The sequence below is a fragment of the Tursiops truncatus genome, chromosome 6 (assembly GCF_011762595.2).
Source record: "Tursiops truncatus isolate mTurTru1 chromosome 6, mTurTru1.mat.Y, whole genome shotgun sequence".
Taxonomy (NCBI): domain Eukaryota; kingdom Metazoa; phylum Chordata; class Mammalia; order Artiodactyla; family Delphinidae; genus Tursiops; species Tursiops truncatus.
The window spans coordinates 102,043,073-102,066,130 of NC_047039.1; the positions used below are offsets into that span (position 1 = coordinate 102,043,073).

The window sequence follows — 23,058 nt, forward strand, 5'->3', positions numbered from 1 at the left end:
TAAGCATGTTCAGGAAAAGACTGGAAGGAAACACACTAACATGTTAGAAGCTACTTTCTCTGGATGATGAGATTATAAGTGATTATCTCTTTTCCGTGCTTTTCTGTATTTTCTAAAATTTTCATATTAGATATTTTATTTAAAAAAATGTTTCAAGGACTATCCTTCATCTAGGAATTGTGCTTGTGGGGAAGCTGAGGAGAAAGGCAAAGGGGGTAAAATGGGAGATTTGGTTTATTTTGTTTTTGTTTTTCTGGTATGAGGGAAAAGAATACTGAAATTCCCATTTACTGAAATTCCCATTTCCAATACTGAAATTCCCAGTAAATTCCCAAATCAGTAAATTTGGGCTTTATCCCAGTTCTGCTGAGGGTTTTCCCCAAATTATTTTCCCTTTCTAGAGCTCATTTTCTTTTTTGTAAAATTAACTGTGAAGAAGTATAAACTCGTGTTTTAAATTTATCTTTATAATTCCAAGCCTTCATCTTGAGAGGCAGAGAGGCCTGTTTCTATGATTAAGCAAAGTTAGAATACTTAAAGGAGGAGCAGGTTGGTGGGGTAGGGACTGGATGGGAGTCTGGTTCTGCAAAGGTTGAGTTTTAGATTCCAGCCTCACCTTATGATGTGGGAGAGGCAGACAGACATTTGAGAGTGGAGCTTGGGAGAGCAGTTGGGATTAAAGGAAGAGCCTGGTGAGACAGCTTCATAAAGGGGAAAATGAACTGATCTCACCCAAAGGAATAAATATGAGTGCAATGGGAGGTATTATTTGAATTAGTGAGGTGGCAAGGGACCTCTTTTCCCCAATCATATCTTATTGAACATATATAAAGCAGATCCTACTAGAAGTTTTAGATGTCATATTTACCATAAAAATTTCAATATTATAAAATTTCTGGCTTATAAAAATTTAACCCCATTCTTCACCAAATTAACAATTTAGAACAAAATATAAGGCAACTTGGAACTGAAATGTGACATCTAGCATCTCCCTAATTGGATGGGTGAGTGTCACCAGAAGCAGAGAGCTCTGGCTCACAGATGCAAATACTCTGTCAACATGATGGAAAAGGGCCTCCTGAGTGAAGAGTGTCTATGAAAAGTTGCTGGAGCCTTGATGACTGGTTGCCATGGTGACTGTTTCAACCGTGGAACAGAAACCTTCCTTTCAAGAAGCCCTTTGCCTGCTGCCAAGGACAGCAATCTTTCCCAAAGGCATTTTGTTCCAGGAGAGGGAGAGAAATGAAATCCTTTTTTCTTTTCTTATGAATACAACAGAGAAGTTGTAAAAAGCTAAATACACGAAAGAGACCCTCTGAACATAGAAATTGTGTGCTGGCATTTTTTAAATCAGGAGAGTGTATATTTGAAGGCAAAGAATTTCTCACATGAATAAGTACTGCACAGTTACATTTGGAATTTATCCAACCCAGCTTCAGCATCACAGAGCCAAAAGCATGTTCCACCTGGTTTTTTGAACATTTTGTCCCCGGTTTATAAAAACCAAAGGGTAGAATATGCAGTATTACATCTCTGTTGCTATCTTTTATATATTAACAATCTGGAACTAGGCCTCCTGTCAATGAATTCAAATGAACAAGTTTTTGATGAGAGCCTTTTAATGTATAGCAGAGTTGTGGAACTACCGGAAGGCAATTTGGGATCAGATAGTCCAATATCCTTAGTTTACAGAAGAGGCCCAGAGAAGTAAGCTGATTTGCTGAAGGTCATGTGAGTATTTCATGGCAGAGGCTGCCCCACAGGTGTCCAGCTCCACTATCATAGAGTCCTTGTGCCCACTCAGTGTACCTCCCTGTAGGTCCCACACATTGATTCTAGCTTTGCCCAGAACAAGTTTGCTCATACCTCCCTGTGACAAGTGCTATGGGTTTAAACAGTGATCACACCCTGTCCTCTAGAAGAGAGGTACCCAAGAGTGGGAATGGCAGGAAGCAAGCTGCCTGGGAAAGGGTGACCTTAACAGGACCTTAGGGAATGAGGAAGGGTGTGTGAGGGGGAACAGATGGCAGAGACTGGCCAAGGAAGGAAGGAGGGACTTCGAGTGGGCTAGCTGATGAAGGAATCCTGAGAAGAGAGTGACTGAGCTAGGGACCACAGACAGGGCTGCAAAATGCTGGGAAGGAGGTGGTGAGAAATTCTGTGCTATTCCTCAAGGTCAGTGGTCTCAGATTACACTAACTGAAGGATGTGGTTTAGAAACTGGACTGGGCATCAGGGTCTGGGCTTTGAGGTCCTAGCTCCGCCTCTAACTCTGTGAGAATTTGGCCAGTTACTTCACCTCTTGGGGTCTCAGTTTCTTTACTTCTAAAATAAGAGGATTACTATATCATCCCTAAAATCCTTTTCAGCTCCAATCTATGACACAACTCTATGGAATTTCTAGTTTACCCATACTCAGTGCTTTGCATCATGTGTGATTATAAGTAAAAACAGCAAAATACCAGCCAGTTGTTGAGAATAGGAAGAATTAAGGAAACAGAACAGAACAGGAGGTACTAAGGGGTGGTGGAAAGAAGGAAGAAGCCTGTGTTCTAGTCCTGGCTCTGCCATTAACTGATTTACTCTGTGTGATCACTAAAGTATATATACATATTTTCAAAAACCTATATTTTCATAAACGTTTTAGGATGGTGGTTTGGTAAGCAGAATAATGGCCTCCAAAGATGTCCACCTCTTAATCCCCTGAAGCTATGAATTTGTTACCTTACATAGCAAAAGGGACTTGTAGGTGTGATTAGGCTAAGGATCTTGAGCCATGGCGATTCTCCTGACTGATTATCTGCGTGGGTCCAATGTGATCACAGGGGTCTTTATAAGGGAAATAAACAGGAGAGTCAGAGAAGGAGGTTACGGTGATGGAAGCAGGGGTCTGAGTCAGAAAGAGATACTGGAAGATGCTGTGTTGCTGGCTTTGAAGATGGAGGGAGGGGCAACAAGCCAAGGAAAGCAGGTGCCTCTGGAATCTGGAAAAGGCTAGGACGTGGATTCTCGCCTAGAGCCTCCAGAAGGAACGTGGCCCCAATAACACCTTGATTTTAGGACGTCTGACCCCCAGAATTATAAGATAATACATTTGGGTTGTTTTAAGTCATTACAGTTATGGTAAATTGTTACTAGCAGCAATAGGAAATGAAGATAGTGGCCAATTCAGGCCTTGGAGTTAGTTTGCTAAGGGCTCAGCATCCATGGTTCTTAGCCCTGGCTACCGTTAGAAGAACCTCCAGGGGTGAGCCTGGATGGAGTTTTGCATAGTTCTAAACTCTCTCCAGCTGAATTCAATGTGCAACCTGACTTGAGAACCACCGGCTGGCTGATAACGGCCAGGGATTTTACTGGGTGAACATGATTTTTCTAAGTAAAAGTGTGGAAGCTGCTTCTGAGAGAATCTTTTGCTCTTTCTTTTCCTAATACCTACATATCATATCTTTACCTTTCTGGAAGACAAATTAATATTTTAGTGTTTGAATTAGAAAAAGGCCAAAAATGGGAGAGAAAACTATATATGAGCAAAACAAAGCTGTTCTGTACAGTAAGTAGCTATTTAATGGAATAAATTGATACAGCCACTATGGAAAACAGTATGGAGGTTCCTTAAAAAACTAAAACTAGAACTACCATATGACCCAGCAATCCCACTACTGGGCATATATCCTGAGAAAACCATAATTCCAAAAGATACATGTACCACATTGTTCACTGCAACACTAGTTACAATAGTCATGACATGGAAGCAACCTAAATGCCCATCGACAGATGAATGGATAAAGAAGATGTGATACATATATACAATGGAATATTAGCTATAAAAAGGAATGAAATTGGGTCATTTATAGAGACATGGATGAATCTAGAGATTGTCATACAGAGTGAAGTAAGTCAGAAAGAGAAAAACAAATATCATATATTAACACATATATGTGGAACCTAGAAAAGTGGTACAGATGAACCAGTTTGCAGGGCAGAAATAGGGACATAGATGTAGAGAACAAACGTATGGACACCAAGGGGGGAAAGTGGCGGAGCGGGGGTGGTGGTGGTGGTGCTGGGATGAATTGGGAGATTGGGATTGACATATATATACTAATATGTATAAAATGGATAACTAATAAGAACCTGTTATGTAAAAAAATAAATTAAATAAAATTCAAAAAAAACAAAACAAACAACAACAAATGAATGGATGAAGAAGATGTGACACATATATACAATGGAATATTACTCAGCCATAAAAAGGAACAAAATTGAGTTATTTGTAGTGAGGTGGATGGACCTAGAATCTGTCATACAGAGTTAAGTAAGTCAGAAAGAGAAAAACAAATACCGTATGCTAACACATATATATATGGAATTTTAAAAAGCGGTACAAATAAACCTAGTGGCAGGGCAGGAATAAAGACGCAGACGTAGAGAACAGACTTGAGGGCACGGGGAGGGAGGGTGGGGAAGAGGAAGCTGGGATGAAGTGAGAGAGTAGCACTGACATGTATACACTACCAAATGTGAAATGGATGGCTAGTGGGAAGCTGCTGCATAGCACAAGGAGATCAACTTGATGCTTTGTGACGACCTAGAGGGATGGGATAGGGAAGGTGGGAGGGAGGCTCAAGAGGGAGGGGATATGGGGATATATGTATACATATAGCTGATTCACTTTGTTGTACAGCAGAAACTAACACAACATTGTAAAGAATTTATACTCCAATAAAGATGCGAGAGAAAAAAAAAGAATACCTGCTATGCTTCTCATTAAAAAAAGCGAACAATTTTGCATCTTCTGGACATTCTTATAATTCAAAAATATTTGAAGAAATAATACTCTGGCAGAAGTGAGACCCTGAAGTGTACTCTCCCCTTGGTGGAAACAGGCTCACCTGGCACATGCCACTATGCGCTTGTATTCCGAGTTGCTGTAGCTGCGGGCTGGCACACACAGCAAACAAACAAGCAAACAAACAAACAAAAATAAGAGTAAACCGTTTTTAGCTGTTTTGCAACATGTCAGAACAGAATCATTAATGAGCATGTCTCTAAACACACTTAAAAATGATTTGTGATTTGGTAGTTTTCACTTTTGATGATTTTAATGGAGATTCGTGGCTACTGACAATCCCAGGAAGTCTTAAAACCATTAGAACAGTTCTCTGCTCTCCAAGAACTTATAATTTAAGGAAGGAGTCATTTAAGGTAAATATGTGTTGGTCACATTTCTGGGGGAGGTAGCAGAGAGGAAGAGCCGACGCCTGGATTTGCTGGTAGTTGGAAATTTTCCTGCAGGAACAGGCTTCTGAGCCACAAACAGAAGCTATCAGGGCAGAGGGTAAAGGAGAACTGGGGTGTGCAAGTGGCCTTGCTTCTGGACTGGGAGGGGAGAACTAACCCATCAGAAGAGGGATGAGAGGGCCACAGGTTAAAAAAAAAGGCACATTAAGAAAGGATCATAAGTCCTGGAGAGATCAAGTTGAAGGTGGGGGCAGAGAAATGTGCATTTGCCAAACTCCTTGGGATACAGAAAGGGTAAGGGATGGAAACCCAACAGAGTGATGAGAGAAATTCAGGGCCCAGGAATGGAACACTGACACAAAAGTAACAGAAATTCAAGTTTCTGAAATTAGACCCTTCTGTGGCTTTACAGCTAGTTACATTTTTTTTTTTATGCTAGTTACATTCTTAAAGTAATTTTCAGTCAAAACAATTTCTGGATCAATAGCGGATACATTTAGCTTAGATATTGTTATTTAATATCAAATTCCAACTATTATTAGTTACCTGTATTATAATAAATGGCAGTTATGTTTACTCAGATGTCAACCTGTTAAAGAATTTGAATAAGAAAATTGTTTTTTGATTTAGCATGTTTTTTCTAATCAGGGAAGCTCTTTGGCATTCTTTATGCTTAACCAAAATTATAGTGTAAATCATGATGTTTTACCTTCAATTTGCTGAGTTTCAATTTTCAAATGGAAGCTGCAAATTTCCTCAGAGGTACTGGTTTTGTGAAACACAGTTTTTACCTATATTGGGACAAGTAAACAAGAGTATTCTGTTTAAAACGGGGAGTGGAAAAGGTATTACGGCAGTACTGCGGCTAGAAATGAGATGCTTAAAGTATTTTCACCACCCAGTGCAAATGGTGTACGTTAAAGACCATTTTCCCAGCAACCGGACTTTCAGCAAACTCCACAATTTGAAACATAGCTGAGAAGCCCAAGGTAAGCAAAAAACGATCTCTGTCCAGTCAGAACCTTGGTCCAAATCCCACGCAGTCAAATCTGAGCACCTCACTCTACAGGAAAGTTTTTAAGACTTTCATCCTTGTGCCTGTACACTAATTTTACAGAGAACACCACAAGGTCATGAAGTATGGTTTTCTTCAGCCCACAAACCACTGTGGTAACAACAAATTATAGGTATGCGTGGAAGGGCAGGGGTGCTGCCAGAAGTAGGTATAGTGAGAGTGACCAGAAGTGACAGAAAAGTGGACCATCCATCTCCCCACCCTCACGCAATCTTAGAAGCAGTCTTTGAAGGAATAAATGTACTAAAGATGAGCACACAATTAAATAATCAACAGAATGTTAACTTATGCTCCGAATACATAGTTTATTTTATTTGAGGCATTTGGCAGTTACACGTTTTTCTAAGCTATTTATATGTGTCCATGCAATCTATGGTTAAAAATAGAAGAAACTTAAGCCCTTACATATCCATCAATCTCCGATGATGCTGGACAAATGAGGTGAGACTACGTTACTAACCACCACATCCATGTATATACACGTATGAGTGTATACATACAAGTCACATGTATATATACATATATAGACATAAAAATTATTTATCTCTCTATATAATTATATATATATATAATTTCCACAAATACACAGACTACATACATATAAAGATTAATATGACCATTTTCAAAAAGAAATTGTGGGGACAGCTACCAAGATAGCTAGAAAGAATGATAAATGACTCTTACGTCAGTCATGGTTACCCAAGCCCAGATTTCTGTAACTTTGTGGCAAAGTCCCTAACTTTCTTTTATGTTACTTAGTACAAGCTGACACATAACCCCAATTAAGTCACACATAACCCCAATTAAGTCGGCTCTCCATGAAATACTCACATGCACTGTAGCCAAGCCATTGTTTTGTCCAGTACTTAGGACAACAAGGTCATCATTGAAAGGCACCTGGAAAGATTTTTGCGTTCAATATTATTTCTCATGCTTATTTACTTTGCACAAACACGGATTTGTAGGCTGTGGACAGTAAGAACTATTTCCAGTTACTTGTATGTTTAAATATACCTTAAAATAATCTAAAATGTGGTAATCAGAAAAATACGTATTAGCATCTGTAACAGATGATTTCAAAGGTCCCATCCGATTATAAAATACTATAAAAAAATCCTTTATTTACCTCTACTGGCCTCCCAAGGAAATTCTTCTCTGTCATCTTATAATAGTAGAGGTCACCTTTATGCTTGTAAGAAACTTTGATATCCATATTCAAGTGGAGTTTTTTAACCAGGAGTGAATACTCTGTCAGGCCCTCGATGGCATTAATTGTATCCTATCAACAATCAGCAAGGCACAAACATAGGTTTACTTATTTATGTACTCTCTGTTTACAAATACCCTTTCTTATGAGAAGGTGAGTCAGCATTGCCTGGAGATGAAACTCCAGCTGACTGAGTGAAACTGGTTAAGGGTCCCCATGTGGAGGTGGAAGGAAGATCGTCCCCCTCCCCCAATAAGGATGCTGCTGTTAGCAGGGAGAGAAAGGCTGTGTGGCCTCAAGTCCAGGTTCTCTACCTGTCCTGAGCACGTGACTTCAGGCAAGTCACTCTTTGCAGAATACCTCCAACTCCTTGCATGACAATGTATCTCCTTCCCATCCTTAAGTCTCAGCTTAAATATCCGCACAGTGAAGCCATAAAGAAGCTCCCCCTTCTCATTATTCTGTTTTAATGTTCTTCCCTTCTGCCCTTTAGAGCATTCATCTCAATTGGTAATATTTTTATGTAGAGTTTATCATTGGCGTCCCCCCCTGCAATATAAGATTCATGGGGACAAGTAGTATATTTTTCTTGGCATCCATTACATTTAGTAAGTACACACACATGGTAGCTATTCAACAAGTATTTGTTGAAGGAATAAATGGATGAACTTAATTTTTCTGGACTTCATCTTCTTCATCTACAAAATTAGGAAATGTGGCTGGATCAGAGATAGCAAATTTGTGGCTACCCTCTCTGCCCATGTCCATGCAGCCAGTGCTAATAAGCGGGGTCCTCTCTTCTCTAAGCCTCCGGTTGTACCCACGATGAAACCATTTGCCTCCTCGGATTAGATGATCACTAATGTCACCCTGAAGGACCCCTCTAGCTCTAAATTTTATATACATATACACACACACCCTGTCATTGTCCAAGCATCCAGGGAACAGGGAAGATGCTAACATTTGAGATAAACTTGAATGTAGATGTACACTAAACAACTGCATATAGTTATAATGTAAAATATACATACTTAAATGAGTTTACATTGGTAGGTAGATAGATAAACACGTTAGTAATCAGTATTCCTCTCACCTTTTATTTGTTTTGTGGACAGAAACATCAGTGCCTTTGCAGGGCAGCTGCTGTTCCTTACATAGGAATTAACTCTCCTAGCCCTTCATGGTAATTAAGAATCATAAAGGAAGTACTGGGCTTAGAGTCAGGAGACGTGAGTTCTGATTTTGGCTCTGCCACTAACTCCCTGAATGAACCTCCTGAGGCTGACTTGCTCCTCTGTATAAGAAGGGTGTCAATGCACATATCCATTAGGGTCCTTGATTCTAGTCCTTTATTCATATCTTTGGTATGCTCCCTTGGTGACAGAAGCATGGAGGTCAGAAGGAGTGTGGAATGTGTGGTGTGGGAGGCACTAAAAATATCTCCAGGAGGATGGACCCTGAGAAAGAAACATTACCTGGGTCGAATAAAAGCCACCTCCATACCTCTGCTCTTCTGATAGCCATTTGATGATTGGATTAACGTAATTCATGTCTTTCAAGCTCAGGCTGGTAAGTAAGGCATAGGCCGTGGTTTCTACCATGTGTGCTGTGCTGGTATAACGTGCAGAGCCGTCTTTCTGTTGAAGATCATCTTTCCAAAAACGATATATTGGTGGATTACCTGAACATCAACAAATCACACTGGTAAATATGATGAAAAGTGTGAATTTGGCATAACAATTCTAGCAAGTTTCTAGAAGTTTCTTCCGGTGGTGGCCTTCTGGTTTCCAGAAATTTTTTACTCTTTTGTAAGAAGAACTTTCTCAAGGTGACCAATACAAACAAGGTCCCTTAACACAGGGCTCTTTTAACCTATAATGGAAAAAATCTAAAAAAGAATGTATATATATTTATATATATAAAATATATGTATTTTACGTACATATATAAAATTGACTATAGTTCCCTGTGCTATCCAGTAGGACCTGGCTGTTTATCCATTCTATATATAATAGGTTGCATCTGCTAATCCCAACCTCCCACTCCATCCCTCAAAATTTTGATGTTATCTATTTACACATCAGAATTACCTGATTTGCATGACTTTGGACAAAATGTTTTTCCCTCACTTGTGGAGGCTGTATTTAGAATGAAAGTTTTGGTTTTTAAAGATACTTCCAGATCAAACATTATTTGAATTATTAAGTTCCTTTCTAGCTCTTAAATTCTATGATTTTATGATTCATTTCTTACAATACCCAAGACATTTCTTTTGTGTTATTTGAAAAGTATTATACAAGTGGTTTCGAGGTATATGTAAAGAGTCAGTCATTTTTAAATGATGACAGAAGTCAAATTTTGTAGATAATGATAAATCTCATGTAAGATTTATTAAACTTTTAGAAAACCTTAGTCAGGAGACGGCTCAGAAGTGCCCAACCATGCCGGTGCTGGTCTAGGCACATTGGCCAATGACCACAGCTCCTCTCTATTTCTTTACTCTTGACCCATAGGAAGCAATATCTTTACTTTGTAGTCAACCTGGTACAATACAAGCTAGGTCATGCACTCTCCTGGGGTTCACACTGGCCCCCACAGCACCTTGATGTGAATGAGACTCAGGCACCCCTTGCTCAGGGTAGAAGCTGACTCAAACCAGGGTGCATGGATGGGGGAGCAGAGCACAGGCTGGATTTCAGCCTTAATTCACCTGCTTGCTTGGGTGCTTTGAACATTGCACAACTGTATACAGGAGTCCTGCAGAGCTCCAGTAATGACCTCCAAGGTCCTACATGGCACTCCCTCACGCTTTCCTTCCCTGACATCACTTCTTACCCTCATCTCATTTCTCTCCAGCCATACTGGCCTCCTGGCCTTTTCTGGAGCACCAGGCATGCTCCTACCTCAGTAATATGCAAAGTTGTTTCTCCACCAGGAAATACCCTTCCAGAGAGCCACTGGCTTGCTTCCTCACCTCCTTCATGTCTTGACTCAAACACCATCTTCTCAGTGAGGCTTAAGCCTGACAACCCCATCTAAAATTACAACCCACCCCCTCGCCCTGTGTCACTTCCCTGCTTCATTTTTCTTCACATCAGTCATCACTAAGCTATTCAGTATATTAAATGTTTTAGCTATTTATTGCATTTGTCTCTCCCTAACTAGAATGTAAGCTTCATGAAGGCCTGAATTTTTTTTTTTTTTTTGTCTGTTGCTTTATCCCCAGAGCCTAGAACAGTGCCTGGTGCATAGGAGGTACTCAATACTCAATACACATTCATTCCTTTGTTGAATTAAGGAATGGATAAAAATGTGCTGAATGAATGACTAAGTAAATGAATAACAGCGCTTATTCCTTTGTACTGTGATGATTTGTTTCTTGAGGGCAGGGATGGTGTCTCACTCCACTATGCATGCCACCACCCCTTCCCCAATTAGCAGACGCTACATGCCTAGTAGACACTTGCCGAGTACCTGTCAGGAACAAGTCATACCTTTAACCAAAGCTTCCTTCTTCAGGGCTGAGACAATTGAACGAAACTGTGGGTGTGTTTTATCTCCCAGGGAAAGAGCAAAAGCAGCGATGGCCAGTGTAAAAGTACTCTTGGTCGAGAGGGTATTTTCAAGCAGAAAGGTGTCAGCTTTAGTTACAGCTGTGCTGACTTTCTGGAAACAAGAGCAGAAGATACCTAAGTTTCTTTGTCAAGCATCGGCCTATCAACTGATGGGACCTGCCCCCAGATGGTGCCACTCTGGGGCAGGCAAGGTGAAGGGTGGAAAGAGAAATGACCTAATAGAAATGGATGGTGTCTCCCTGAAGCAAATCCTTCCGGGAGAAGGAGCAGAGTGTAACCTGGAAAGTGAAAACGAGATTGTCCACATCCAGTTGTTTTAGTTTCTGAATCCTCCCCTCCTCGGTAGAGGTTTTTCCACTGAATTTCTGCTTCCCATGTCAGACCTAGCCTCTGGGAAGAGGAAGCACCAAGTATAGACACAGCTTTCTCCATTCCCCCCCAGCATAGCTGAGACAGATTCACATTTTCAAAAGGAGTTTTAGTAACTAAAACCATCAGTAGCAGAAAAAGAGCCAAGCTGTCAAAGTACTTTTTGATCCTAAGGATTCCTGGGAAAATAGTCTTTATGACTTTGTCCTGAGACGACTAAAGTAGTTATTTTGGATAAGTGGATGAGGAGGTGGCATGGTGCATCGCTGCTGACATCTTGCCTGGTGCATTCTCTCCCAGCACCACTGCTAACTTCTCCTTGTTGATTATTTTGTCTTGCTGGATATATATATAAAACAATTCTCTTGAACTAAACTAAACGATTATTTTGTTTTGTGGTTCGAGTCCTATCAATCCCCTTGGGTTTTTCCATCTTGGTTCTGTCTGCTGGTTTGAAGGACATGTCTAATTTACTTCCCAGATCAGGGTCTCAATTCTGTTAACCTTTGGAATCTTCTATATTGATTCACTTAAGTGGATCCTCTCCTTCCTCCCTTCATCTTCCAAGCAAATGAAACAGCACAACCCAAGGCAGCAAACGTGGTATGGGGCATCCTCAATAGTTCTGTGATACAGAGTACCTCAACACTCTGTATTCCGGGTTATAGAACAACAGTCACATACGTGGCATAAGATTTAGCAGAGGTAAGAGTAGGAAGCTGCAGACACGGGGTCATTTTCTCATCACAGTCAGAAGTTATCTGTTCTAATCACAGCTCTACGAGTCAGTAGCCTGTGACATGGGACAATTAAATTCACCTTTCGTACAGGCCTCAGCTTTCTCAACTGTCAATGAGTGGGTTGGACTAGATGTTCTCTAGTATCTATCATAATTCTGAAATCCTTAAATTCTGGAGTTAAAGTTATTTTCAAGCCCCCCTCTTACCTTCCCCCCTCCCCCCAAGAATATGGTATGGAAAAAGACCATGGGTGTTGGAGAAAGAAAACTCTTACTTACCTCCAGAGGGCATATATCAAAGGCCTTTCTAATTCCAATCACAGCAAAAGCTGTAAGATATAAAGTTTTCTCTCGGGCTTCAATGGGCAAGGTACCCTAAAAGTAAGCAATGTTTAAAAAGGAGAGCAAACTGGTGTCTTTAAAGTGAAGTGACCTTGCTCTAATCTTTATTTTGGACCTACTCTCCTTCTCTCCCTTCATGCACTCTAGTTGGACTGCTTGCGTTTTTTCAAAGCTCTGAGTCTTACATGCTTTCACTTGCTTTTCTCTCCTCCACCTCTCTACCCTGTAGCTCCACTTCATACCTCTTTACCACGTTCAAGTTCACCCTCTCCTTCTAGACCCTGTTAAAATGCCACCTCCCCTGAGAAGCACTATTCTGCCTCTGTTCTCCCACATTTTCTCCTCTTAGGGCAGTGACGTTCCTATGCAATGCTTCCAAGACCTTCCAGTAAGTAACCTTCACTTTTTTCTCCAGCTTTATTTTGTGCCACTCACCCTCTGGACTTCTTGGCTCCAGCTCTTTTAATGAACCACCCTCTCTCTACTTCAAGATAACAGGCATGATGTTTGCTCCACTTGCAACACTCTGCCTGCCTCCCTCCTACCTAGCTCCCAGGGACCTGGTCAACCCATTTTCTCAACTCCCCCAATCTAGGTTAGAGTTTCCTGCTTTCAAAGAAACTGTATTTCCCTTTTCTTAACATGAATCCCACACTTGAAATCACTTACTCAATGTCTGACTTCTCTGCTAGACTGTAACTGCCATGGCCTCAGTGACCACACCTGTTTTGTTCACTGTTATGTCCCTACCATGTAGCACTTTGTACACATACAATACATACTTATTGAATAAATAAATGAACACACACACTTCAATCTTGGTTAGAGTTATTAGCATTTATACCCCACTTTCCCTACCAGTGTGCGAGCTCCTTTGTGGCAGGGATACTCTGGTCCATCCTTCCCACTCTTCCTCCCCCATGGTGCCCCAAATAGGCCCTTGCATGTTTTAGGTGCTTAGTGAATGGTTGTTGAATGGATACGAATAGATGGATGGATGGGTGGGATCTTAAAAAAAATTGTTGTAGTATTTTACTCTTCAAATAGCACCTAGATGATGTCAGTTGCCCCCATTTCTTGTGTGAGTCCTAATTGGTCCTAATTATGGGACCCCTGTCAGCCAAGAGGCTGCTTGTGCCTGATATGAAAGGGATTGGATTGGGGCAGGCAAAATAAATAAATAAATAAAAGCTGTTGGATCCTAAAAAATACATTCTAGGAGTAGAAGATGTTGCAGCAGTATCTTGCAGAGGTTTTGCAATTCAAGCATGTAAGTGGATTCCAATTTCAAACAACACTTTGTTGTACTTTTAATAAATTGACCCCACTCTTTCTAACAGAGTGTAAATAGGATCCCTTCCATGTTTCACAACAACATCTCGCAGTCTTGACCTGTAAGAAGGCTCTGAAGCTCAAGTTCAGATTCATACCAAGTGTACGTGGACAAATTAGCACATTTTACCCGTTCTGAGATCACTAGCACTTGTACCCTGTGACCCACTAATGCCTGTTACACCAGGTGTCCAAGATCTCACTCATCTGACCTATGCTGAATTGTCTGAAGAGCAGGATGAGAAGACCTTTCAAATTCTTTGTACACAAGAGAAGTTTCTTGCAGGATTGCATATATTCTCCCCTCTCTTTTTCATTCTTATAAAATGGATGAGAACACAACTCAAACTTGTAAATAAAACTATTGCTCATCTGTGCATTTGGTTTCCTTACCTGTAATTTTATTGGTTGATAGTCGGAATTTTCCTTGAATGATCCATTTTCTAGTTGACAATTCTCAACCAGCCACAGTAAAGAATTACAAATTGAATTTTGTTCCTGATCTACATATTTACTTACTTGTCCAAGTACTCTTAAAGCAAAAGCTGTTAACCTTTGAGACAAAATCAAATAAATAAACATTTAGACACTGAATCCCTGTTGGCTTTCAACTTTCAGTGTGTTTTAGTTCATACAGTGTTTATTCTTGAAAAGAAAATAATGTGTTTTTTTTTTGTTTTTTTTTTTGTGGTACGCGGGCCTCTCACTGTTGTGGCCTCTCCCGTTGCGGAGCACAGGCTCTGGATGCACAGGCTCAGCGGCCATGGCTCACGGGCCCAGCCGCTCCGCGGCATGTGGGATCTTCCTGGACTGGGGCACGAACCCGTGTCCCCTGCATCAGCAGGCGGACTCTCAACCACTGTGCCACCAGGGAAGCCCAAAAATAATGTTTTAAAACGCACAATTCCAAAGTAAGTTGTTACCATTTCACAAGGGCAGGAAAGATTTCAGGAAGATCTCCAAAAACGATCAAATGTGAGCAGCACATCTTCTGTGACTGCAAATTTGTTAGCTTGTACACAAGCTGAAAATTGATGCCTGATGATAAAAAAATTCTTCTTTCTCTAAAGTTAAAGACAATAGTGTTGAAACAAATAGTTTTGTGTTAAAGCACTGACTCATGAACATGAGATATGGAGGAGCGAAATCATAAAATTCTAGATTGTAAAATTTGTACAAGCTATCTGATCTAAATCCCCGTCTGAGGTCTGAATTCTCTTCCCCAACATCCGTGGGAATGTTTATCTCTCTTCCCCTTGAACCATGTTATTGATGCAGAACTCACCACCTCCCAAGGAAGCCCTAATTATTATGATTACTTAGTCAAAAAGCAATTTCAGTCTCTACTGTCTCTCAAAGAATATCAGAGGGGGTCTAAATACTTCATGACCCCATGTGCCCCTTATGTCTCCTTTCCTCCCCTCCAATTCCTTCACTCAGCAGCCCAGGAGGCAGAAGCCCTTGAGACTCAGACCACTTGACTCTCTCCCTCACTTTAAAATTTTGTTTTCCTTTTCCTTTTTAAAGGAATATTATTCTCAGTACTTTTTGTATCTTCTCTGTATTTCTAAAAAAAATTTTTTTGGAAAGTATTCAGGTGTTGGCCATTTTCTTCTATGTATGTTTATCTCCAAAGGAACTCATGGAGTTGGGCCTGGGGTGGTTGGGTCCAAGTGTTTCTATGTTTCTGGCTGAACACCATCCACTCAGTCTTGCCCAGAATCTTGAGAGGCTCTGGGGGTTTCCTGAGAGGCTATTGCATATTCTCATGGGGATTTCTGTTCTCCAGGCATTTAGTTTCCAGTTCCTGCTGTGGTGTTTTCCAGTCTGTATCGATCTCCACTCCCTGCATCCTGGGTTTTATCCTCTGGTTGCCATACTCCAGGGGCCTGTGTGTCTTTCAAATGTGCTACCCACACAGGGTCAGACCCACTTCTAAGGTACAATCTGTGAAACGTGGTGACTGGTTGGATGTAAAGCCAAAAGGAAAGGGAGGAGTCAAACTTGGTCAGTGGAGGACAAAGTATTGCTGTGCACTGATTAGGGGAACAGAGGAACAAAAGAATGAATTTGGCATGGAATGTGTTCAAAGGGCTTTTGGCTCCCAAGTCCACAGAAATATGGATCTGGAGCTAAGGAAAGAAGATAGGCCTTGAGACGTGATTAGAGAATCATCTGCATAGGAATTATGGAAGTCATGGGCAAAGATGAGATTGTACAAGGAGAGAGTCTAGAAAATGAGGGTCAAGGATAAAATCCTGGGGACTCTCACCAGTTAAAGGGCATAATTTAAAAGACAATTATTCTAGATTGTAAACCCCTTAAAAGTGTTTCATATAGTAGAACCTACAAAGTACCTGTCACAGTGTCTTTAGTAAATATTTTGGCAAAGCATGATATTATTCTTTGAAAATAAGTTGCCATATGGATTTGTTAATTCAGACTGACTTTCCCTCAAATAATCAGAATTTTGGAAGTTATTATGCTTCACCAATTAAGTACTTACAGAGCACCTACTATATGCCAGGTACATACCAGGCACTAGGAATACTTGAAACTGCCCACATAGAGCTTACATTCTAGTGGCGAGACAGACAATAAGTGTGATAAGTAAGAATGTTAGTGATAAATTCTAAAGAGTAAAGGAAAGCTGGGGAGAAGAATATGAAGTGTTGGGATGGGAATGGCATGCTAGATAGAATGATCAACAGAGGCCTCATTGAGAAGGTGACTTTTGGTAAAGACTTGAAGGAGGTAGCTGAGTCAGCCATGCTGATACAGGAAGAGGGGGAAGAGGGAGTAGTCAATGCAAAGGCCCTGAGGTGGAAGCATGGCTGGCATGTTCAAGGAACAGCAAGAAGGCCAGTGGGGCTCGAGTGGAGTGAAAGAGAGTAGTAGGGGATGTAGATGGAGAGGTGAGGTAGGGCTAGACCATGTAGGGTCTTGTAGATCACAGTAAGAAGTTTGGTTTTTACCCTGGGTAAGATGGGAAGCTCCTGAATGGTTTTGTGGGACGTGACCTAACATGTTTTAACAGAGTCCCTCTGGCTGCTGTGTTGAGTATAGACTGAAAAGGGGCAAGGGCTGATGCTGAAAGACCAGAGGGGGCTAGTGTCATAATTCAGGTATGAGATGAGAATGGCTTGGACCAGGGTCGTGGGCTGGGGTTGGTGAGAAGTAGTCAAGTTCAGGATATATTTCGGAGGTGCAGCCAAAAGGATTTGCTAGATCAGGTGTGGCTTGTAAGAGAAAGAGGGCAGTGAAGAATGACTAGGCTTTTTAGCCTGAGCAACTGGACAGAGTTTCCACTAAGGTTGTTATTCTTTAGTTAATTAACAACTTATGGAAATGCAAGTCAAAACTTTCTACTTACCAAGTGCTAGCACTTCCACCCTTCCACATGCTGTAAGAATAGTCAGCATTTCTGAAGGACATGATGCTCACCATCCCTAAGAGGCACCAGGGAAAGAACACAGTGCTTCAATGACCCCCATTTCTACTCAGAGAGTGCTTTATTAGCCCCTGGGAACACTGAACTTCCTTTGGTGTTGGGCAGCAAGCACATGCTCTGTGGCCAACACTGAACTTCTCAAAGGAAGTATATGAATCGCTTGAATTGGGAATTATCAAGTAGAACATTCTGAGCTCATTCAAGAAGGAAGGAAGTACTCTGTAGAGTTTGGAATGCAGGTGTCTTGTATCTCATCCAGGCGTTTTAGTAAGTTAAGCCAAAGCGCTCCAGCAAACAGTATTTATTTGTGTAATAGAGTCCACCTCATGATTTTTTTTTTTTTTAGCTGAAATGCTTTTACAAATAAGCTTTTGTATAATTCATAACTTAAATATTAGTTTAATCAAACTATTAGTTTAAAAATCACAAGATTTTAATGTATAATATGTGAAATAGTTTTTTTCTTACCTTCTTTTAATTTTTTCTTCAAGTTCTGTTTTTGAGTTAATGAGTTAGCAGAAAAAATGTTCCAATTATTTCCTGCTTCCAGGTAGTGAAAAACATAGAATACTGGGACAATGCTCATCAGTTCTGCCTCTGCATTCCCTTTGGGGAGGTGGGTGAGGATATCAATGCCTTCCTGACTCAGAACTGCAGACATGACCTCACCTATAAGAAGTCCTGATACAAACAAACAAGCACACAAACAAAAATCATAGGTACAATCAACTTCTGTCAACTTCTGAGTAACAGTACATTTTAAATGGAGATAAGAGCAACCATCCTTATCCTTTCCTTTTTATCTAGGCAGCTGAATTACTTCTCAGAACTGGGGAGAGGAAAAAAATTTGATTAGAAGATGTATTTAAAAGAAACACCAAAAGCAGGCTTAAAAATACCACTGCAATATGGGGATAAAATGATGTAATACAGTGGGCAGATTACAGCATAGAGGACATGGCAAATTAGTTGCCATTCAACCTGAAAGCTTTAGATATTGTAAACTCTATGAATCAATCGCATCCACGAAGCGAAGCTAAGAGTCTGAACTGTGAACACTCTGTGAGTGCTATGAGAGCTCTGTCTATAACTCATCGTGAGACCCTGGGAAAAACACTTTCTTATATATCTAACTACAGAGTTGGACATGATTAAAAAGGTCTTTTCCAGTACTAACATTCTGTGATTCCAAGGTTTTATCTAAGATAAAATGTAGTCAGGACATTCTATTATTCTGATGATGCGTCATTGAATTTTTAATGGCTGGAGACCAGGGATAAAACCTGCTAAAGACACCACTTCTACAAATGTACTGGCACTCTAAAAGAGCAGAGCTGCTTTCTTGGGGCCATTTGCAGGTCATAAAGCCTTCTCTGGAACAGGACTGGCCACTAGGCTAATAGAAAGTCCTTTAAATCTGGACGCAGCTGCACTTTCGTTTTAGAGAGGTCTTTGGGCCAATGACAGCCCTCACCCTCCATCATGGGAGCATGCATCTCCATTCAAATCAGGCCACTGGAAGAAGAGAGTTGGAAGAGTGGTTAGGGATTTGAAGGTGGGAGTAGGAATAGGGTACTCCCAGAGGTCCCCTATTGTACATGCAACTGAGTAGAGAAGAGGAGAAATAGGATAATCATGAAAATATTTGATTTTTGTTTGAAACACAAAGTGAAATAAGAAATAAAAATGGCACTTGTTAATTTACCTTTTACACTCACAATCCTTTTGACTTTTGTTTTGGGGACCAAATCCAATGGTAACCTGTATGGGAACTCCTTTCGTCTACTAATGACGCCTGAAATTTAAAAGAAAATTATTAGATTTACACAGAGTTCTTGAGGGAAGACTATTTACAGATTATTTATAGTATAACTACTTTCAGGGAATTTTAAAAAAAATAATAGACTCTTTTATAACAACAATATTAAAATTTAAAAGGGAAATTTAAAATAATCAAGGATTTTTTATCAAACCCTAGGCTTATATAATCTCATTAAATAAAGCATTAATGTTGACTGTAAGCTTCCTGGTCATTACACGATAGGAAATAAATAGGTTATATAAATCTTATTCATCAGTAAAAAGGAGCATGCTGTTTTGTCCAAAGACAGAAAATTATTCCCGGAACTGAAATCTAAAAATAACTAACAAGTAATTCCTTAGTCAAGGAAATGTGAGGATTAGCTCCATTGGGAAGCATGCCCTGAAATCCCTTCTACCTTCTCCTCTCCATCTAACTTAGACACTTTTTCTTTCAGCACAATAACAGAGTTTAAGCTTGCTGTATCAGAGCATTTTCTACTGTAATCATTGGTTTATTTCATGAAAATGATAGTATTTATCATTCTACTGATAGAATACCAAGCACACTGCTAAGCTCTTTGAATGCATCATTACACTGGATCCTCACAACAACTCTATGCACTGTGTCTACTATTATTATTTTAATTTTATAGATGAGCAAACTGAGGCTTAGAAAGCAAATTACTCAAGGTCACAGAGCTAGTACAGATGAAGCTGCATCTGAACTCAGGAAGCTTTACTGCCAAACCCATAGTAGTCACCACAAAGAGACTCCTCCTCCCATTGTCCTGCTAAGAAAGCTCTCTGAGGGCAGGAACCATTCTTATTGAACGCTGTGGTCCCAAGCACTTAGTCCCTGGCACATGGTAGATGCTAAAAAAAAAAACTAGTGACAGTTTGCAATTGCATGGCCAAACCACATGGCTTTGCAGAAGAGACAGGAATGCTCCTCTTCTTTCCTCATCAACCTTTGATAAATGCTGAGGATATAATATTAAAATAAAACTTAGTGGAAGACATTTGAGAGCTTTGCAATGTGGATGAAAGAGTACTGAGCTCAGAAAGAACTTACTCTGGATGTGACACTGGGCAAGACACAATCTTTCTATGCTTTGGTTTGCTCATCAGTTAAATAGAGGTAATAGTATTTTCCTCAAAGGGTTTTTGTGAAGATAAAAATAATGTAGACAAAGCATAGCAAACAGTTTGTGCTCAATATATGGTACTTATGACAGTAAATTGTTTGAGATTATCTAAATTTGATCCTCCACCATTTTTTTCCATTGATACCTGCCCTTGACTATTTCATTTCTCATTATCAACTCTTCTACTAGATGGAAAATGTACAGAAAAAAAGGCTAAAACTAAGAGAAGTCAATTTTACTCCTTGTCAGAGATCATAAAAAAGACCCATCAAGGCATCACTTATAAAGGTAGATGCTAGAGAGATTAAAACATTTAAAAGTTAAATCTTTAAAACCAACAGGATAAAATAAGCAATAATGTCTTTTTGAACTAAGATATATAACCATAAAATGAAATTATAATGAATTTGACTATGTCAGAAAAAAAGATTACTGTTCAAAACCCACTAAGGTCTACGACTGCTCAAAGAAGTATATGAGAGACAAAATCAACAAGAAATAGACAAGAAAACCCAAGTGGAAAATAGAAAAAAGTGCAAAAGATAGGAATAGTCAATTCACAGAATGGAAGTCCAAATGGCCAGCAAGTATATGAAGAAATGTTTAGAAATCACTGTAATCAGAAGAATCCAAATTAAAACAATAATGAGATGTCACTTTATACCCCTAAAAATGGCACATTTTAGAGAGGTGAGTAACACCAAGTGTTGGTGAGGATGTGGAATAAGGAGAATCCTTATGCAGTGCTGGTGGAGGTATAAATAGTACAGCCATTCTGAAGAGCAATGTGACAGAAGTAAATGATATTCAGTATATGTATGCCCTTTGACCCAGCAGTTCAACTCCAAAAAACATAGTCCAGATAAATTCTCACACAGATTCCGTGCATGAATAAGGATGTTCATTGCAGCATTGTTGATGGTAGTGGGGAACCTGTCACTAGGGGATGGGTAAGTAAAATTGTGGTGGAATTGGAACTGAGCAGAACCCTGCAGGGCCCCCACGTACAAAAATGAGCAGTTAATGATTAGGACAATAGTCACAGACTGAGTGTCTGATGCACATTCCTGAGTTGTTTTACAGATACTGAAACTGCCACCAGAGGAAAAAAGCTAACTGCATGAGGACAAGACTGCAGCCATGACATTAGCTTCTCCATCTTGAGCAGTACTGAATCTATGGCTATCACAATTCCAAGAACTGGCCTCAAGAGAATGGGATTAACATTATTGCTCATAATAAACTATATCTTTGTGGGCATCAAAATAATTGTATCTTACTCTGCCCATATATGTAAGCAGGCAACTAAAATTGTCAGCAAAGATGCTACAGACCCATGTTGACATTTTCCACTCTGAGAATACGGTGCCCTATGTCAGCATGAAGAAAATTACAGAAGATGGAGCTTCACCCCTGATCCCATAGAAATGGAATGATGTTTGACAGTGGGGAAATGAAAGCAGCTCTTTTGCCCTTTTCCTGTTTGCCCATTTCTGTCCCCCTCTAACCTTAAAAGAACCTAATTACAGGAATGAGATCACTAGGCAGTTTGACCTAACTCCTAACTTATACTCTCCTGAATGCACACCATGCGAAGAATCAAAGAACCTGTTGATCCTTTACCTAAATAAAAAGAAGCAAAAATGAAGAATTAAGCAGTTAAAGAATGACTGGCTCTACAGGGAACTCTGCTCAATATTCTGTAATAACCTAAATGGGAAAAGAATTTGAAAAAGAATAGATGCATGTATACATATAAATGAATCACTTTGCTGAACACCTGAAACTAACACAATATTGTTAATCAACTATACTCCAATATAAAATAAAAATTTTTTTTTAAAAAAGGGCTTGCCTGGTGGCGCAGTGGTTAAGAATCTGCCTGCCAATGCAGGGGACACGGATTCGATCCCTGGTCCGGGAAGACCCACATGCCACAGAGCAGCTAAGCCCATGTGCCACAACTACTGAACCTGCGTGCCACACCTACTGAAGCCTGCGCACTTTGAGCCCGTGCTCCACAAGAGAAGCCACTGCAATGAGAAGCCTGCGCACCACAACCAAGAGTAGCCCCTGCTCACCGCAACTAGAGAAAGCCCACCGCACAGCAACGAAGACCCAACACAGCTAAAAATAAATTAAAAAAAAAAAAATGAATGGCTAGCTCTCTACCCCCAACAGCCCCTTCAGAAATCCTGCAGGCAAATCACGTGGGCAAGATAACATCTGAAGAGTCAGCCAGTCTGCACACAATGGAGAATGATGCAGAATTCAACCTCCTGCCTAGATGATTCACTGAAATTCTTCCCCCTTCTCCTTTAAAAACTGTAATGGCTGAGCAGAAACTTTGGAGTTGGTCTTGGGATGCGAGTCCACCTTCTCCCCAGATTGCCGGCTTCTCTGATTAAAGCATCTTTCCTTTCTATTGACATTTGCCTCTCAAATTATTGCCTTTTGAGTGGCAAACAGCCGAACCTGAGTTTGGTAACAGAATATAAAATACTGTGTAGAAGCAGTGAATTAAATGCATGTATAGCAATAGAAATATTTGTTTAAAACACAGTATTGTCTTTAAAAACTTAAGAACTAGAACAGGACCTATAGCACAATACCTTTTATATGTTAAAAAAACATACACACACAAAACAACCTTTCCTCCATACTCTAAGACATATTTCAAGCATATTAGATTGGGGGCATTTGAAGGAAGGGAAATGGGAGTGGAGGTCAGGCATGAGGAGAGAAAATAAAACATGAGAGGGGCCTGCCCAAACCAATG

General features: G+C 40.2%; 1 protein-coding gene across 1 annotated transcript in view; it reads right to left on the reverse strand.

Moving 5' to 3' along the window:
* C5 (complement C5) overlaps positions 1-23,058 on the reverse strand; it is a 90,942-nt gene that overhangs the window by 12,571 nt on the left and 55,313 nt on the right. Inside the window, exons 25-35 of the mRNA XM_019946474.3 lie at positions 19,037-19,126; positions 17,800-18,012; positions 17,254-17,329; positions 14,274-14,433; positions 12,486-12,581; positions 11,018-11,189; positions 8,999-9,204; positions 7,443-7,595; positions 7,148-7,213; positions 5,951-6,032; positions 4,893-4,941 (exon numbers count right to left, since the gene is read on the reverse strand). Of these exons, the coding sequence (XP_019802033.1) occupies positions 4,893-4,941; positions 5,951-6,032; positions 7,148-7,213; positions 7,443-7,595; positions 8,999-9,204; positions 11,018-11,189; positions 12,486-12,581; positions 14,274-14,433; positions 17,254-17,329; positions 17,800-18,012; positions 19,037-19,126 (1,363 nt within the window). The remainder of the gene's footprint in view (positions 1-4,892; positions 4,942-5,950; positions 6,033-7,147; positions 7,214-7,442; positions 7,596-8,998; positions 9,205-11,017; positions 11,190-12,485; positions 12,582-14,273; positions 14,434-17,253; positions 17,330-17,799; positions 18,013-19,036; positions 19,127-23,058) is intronic.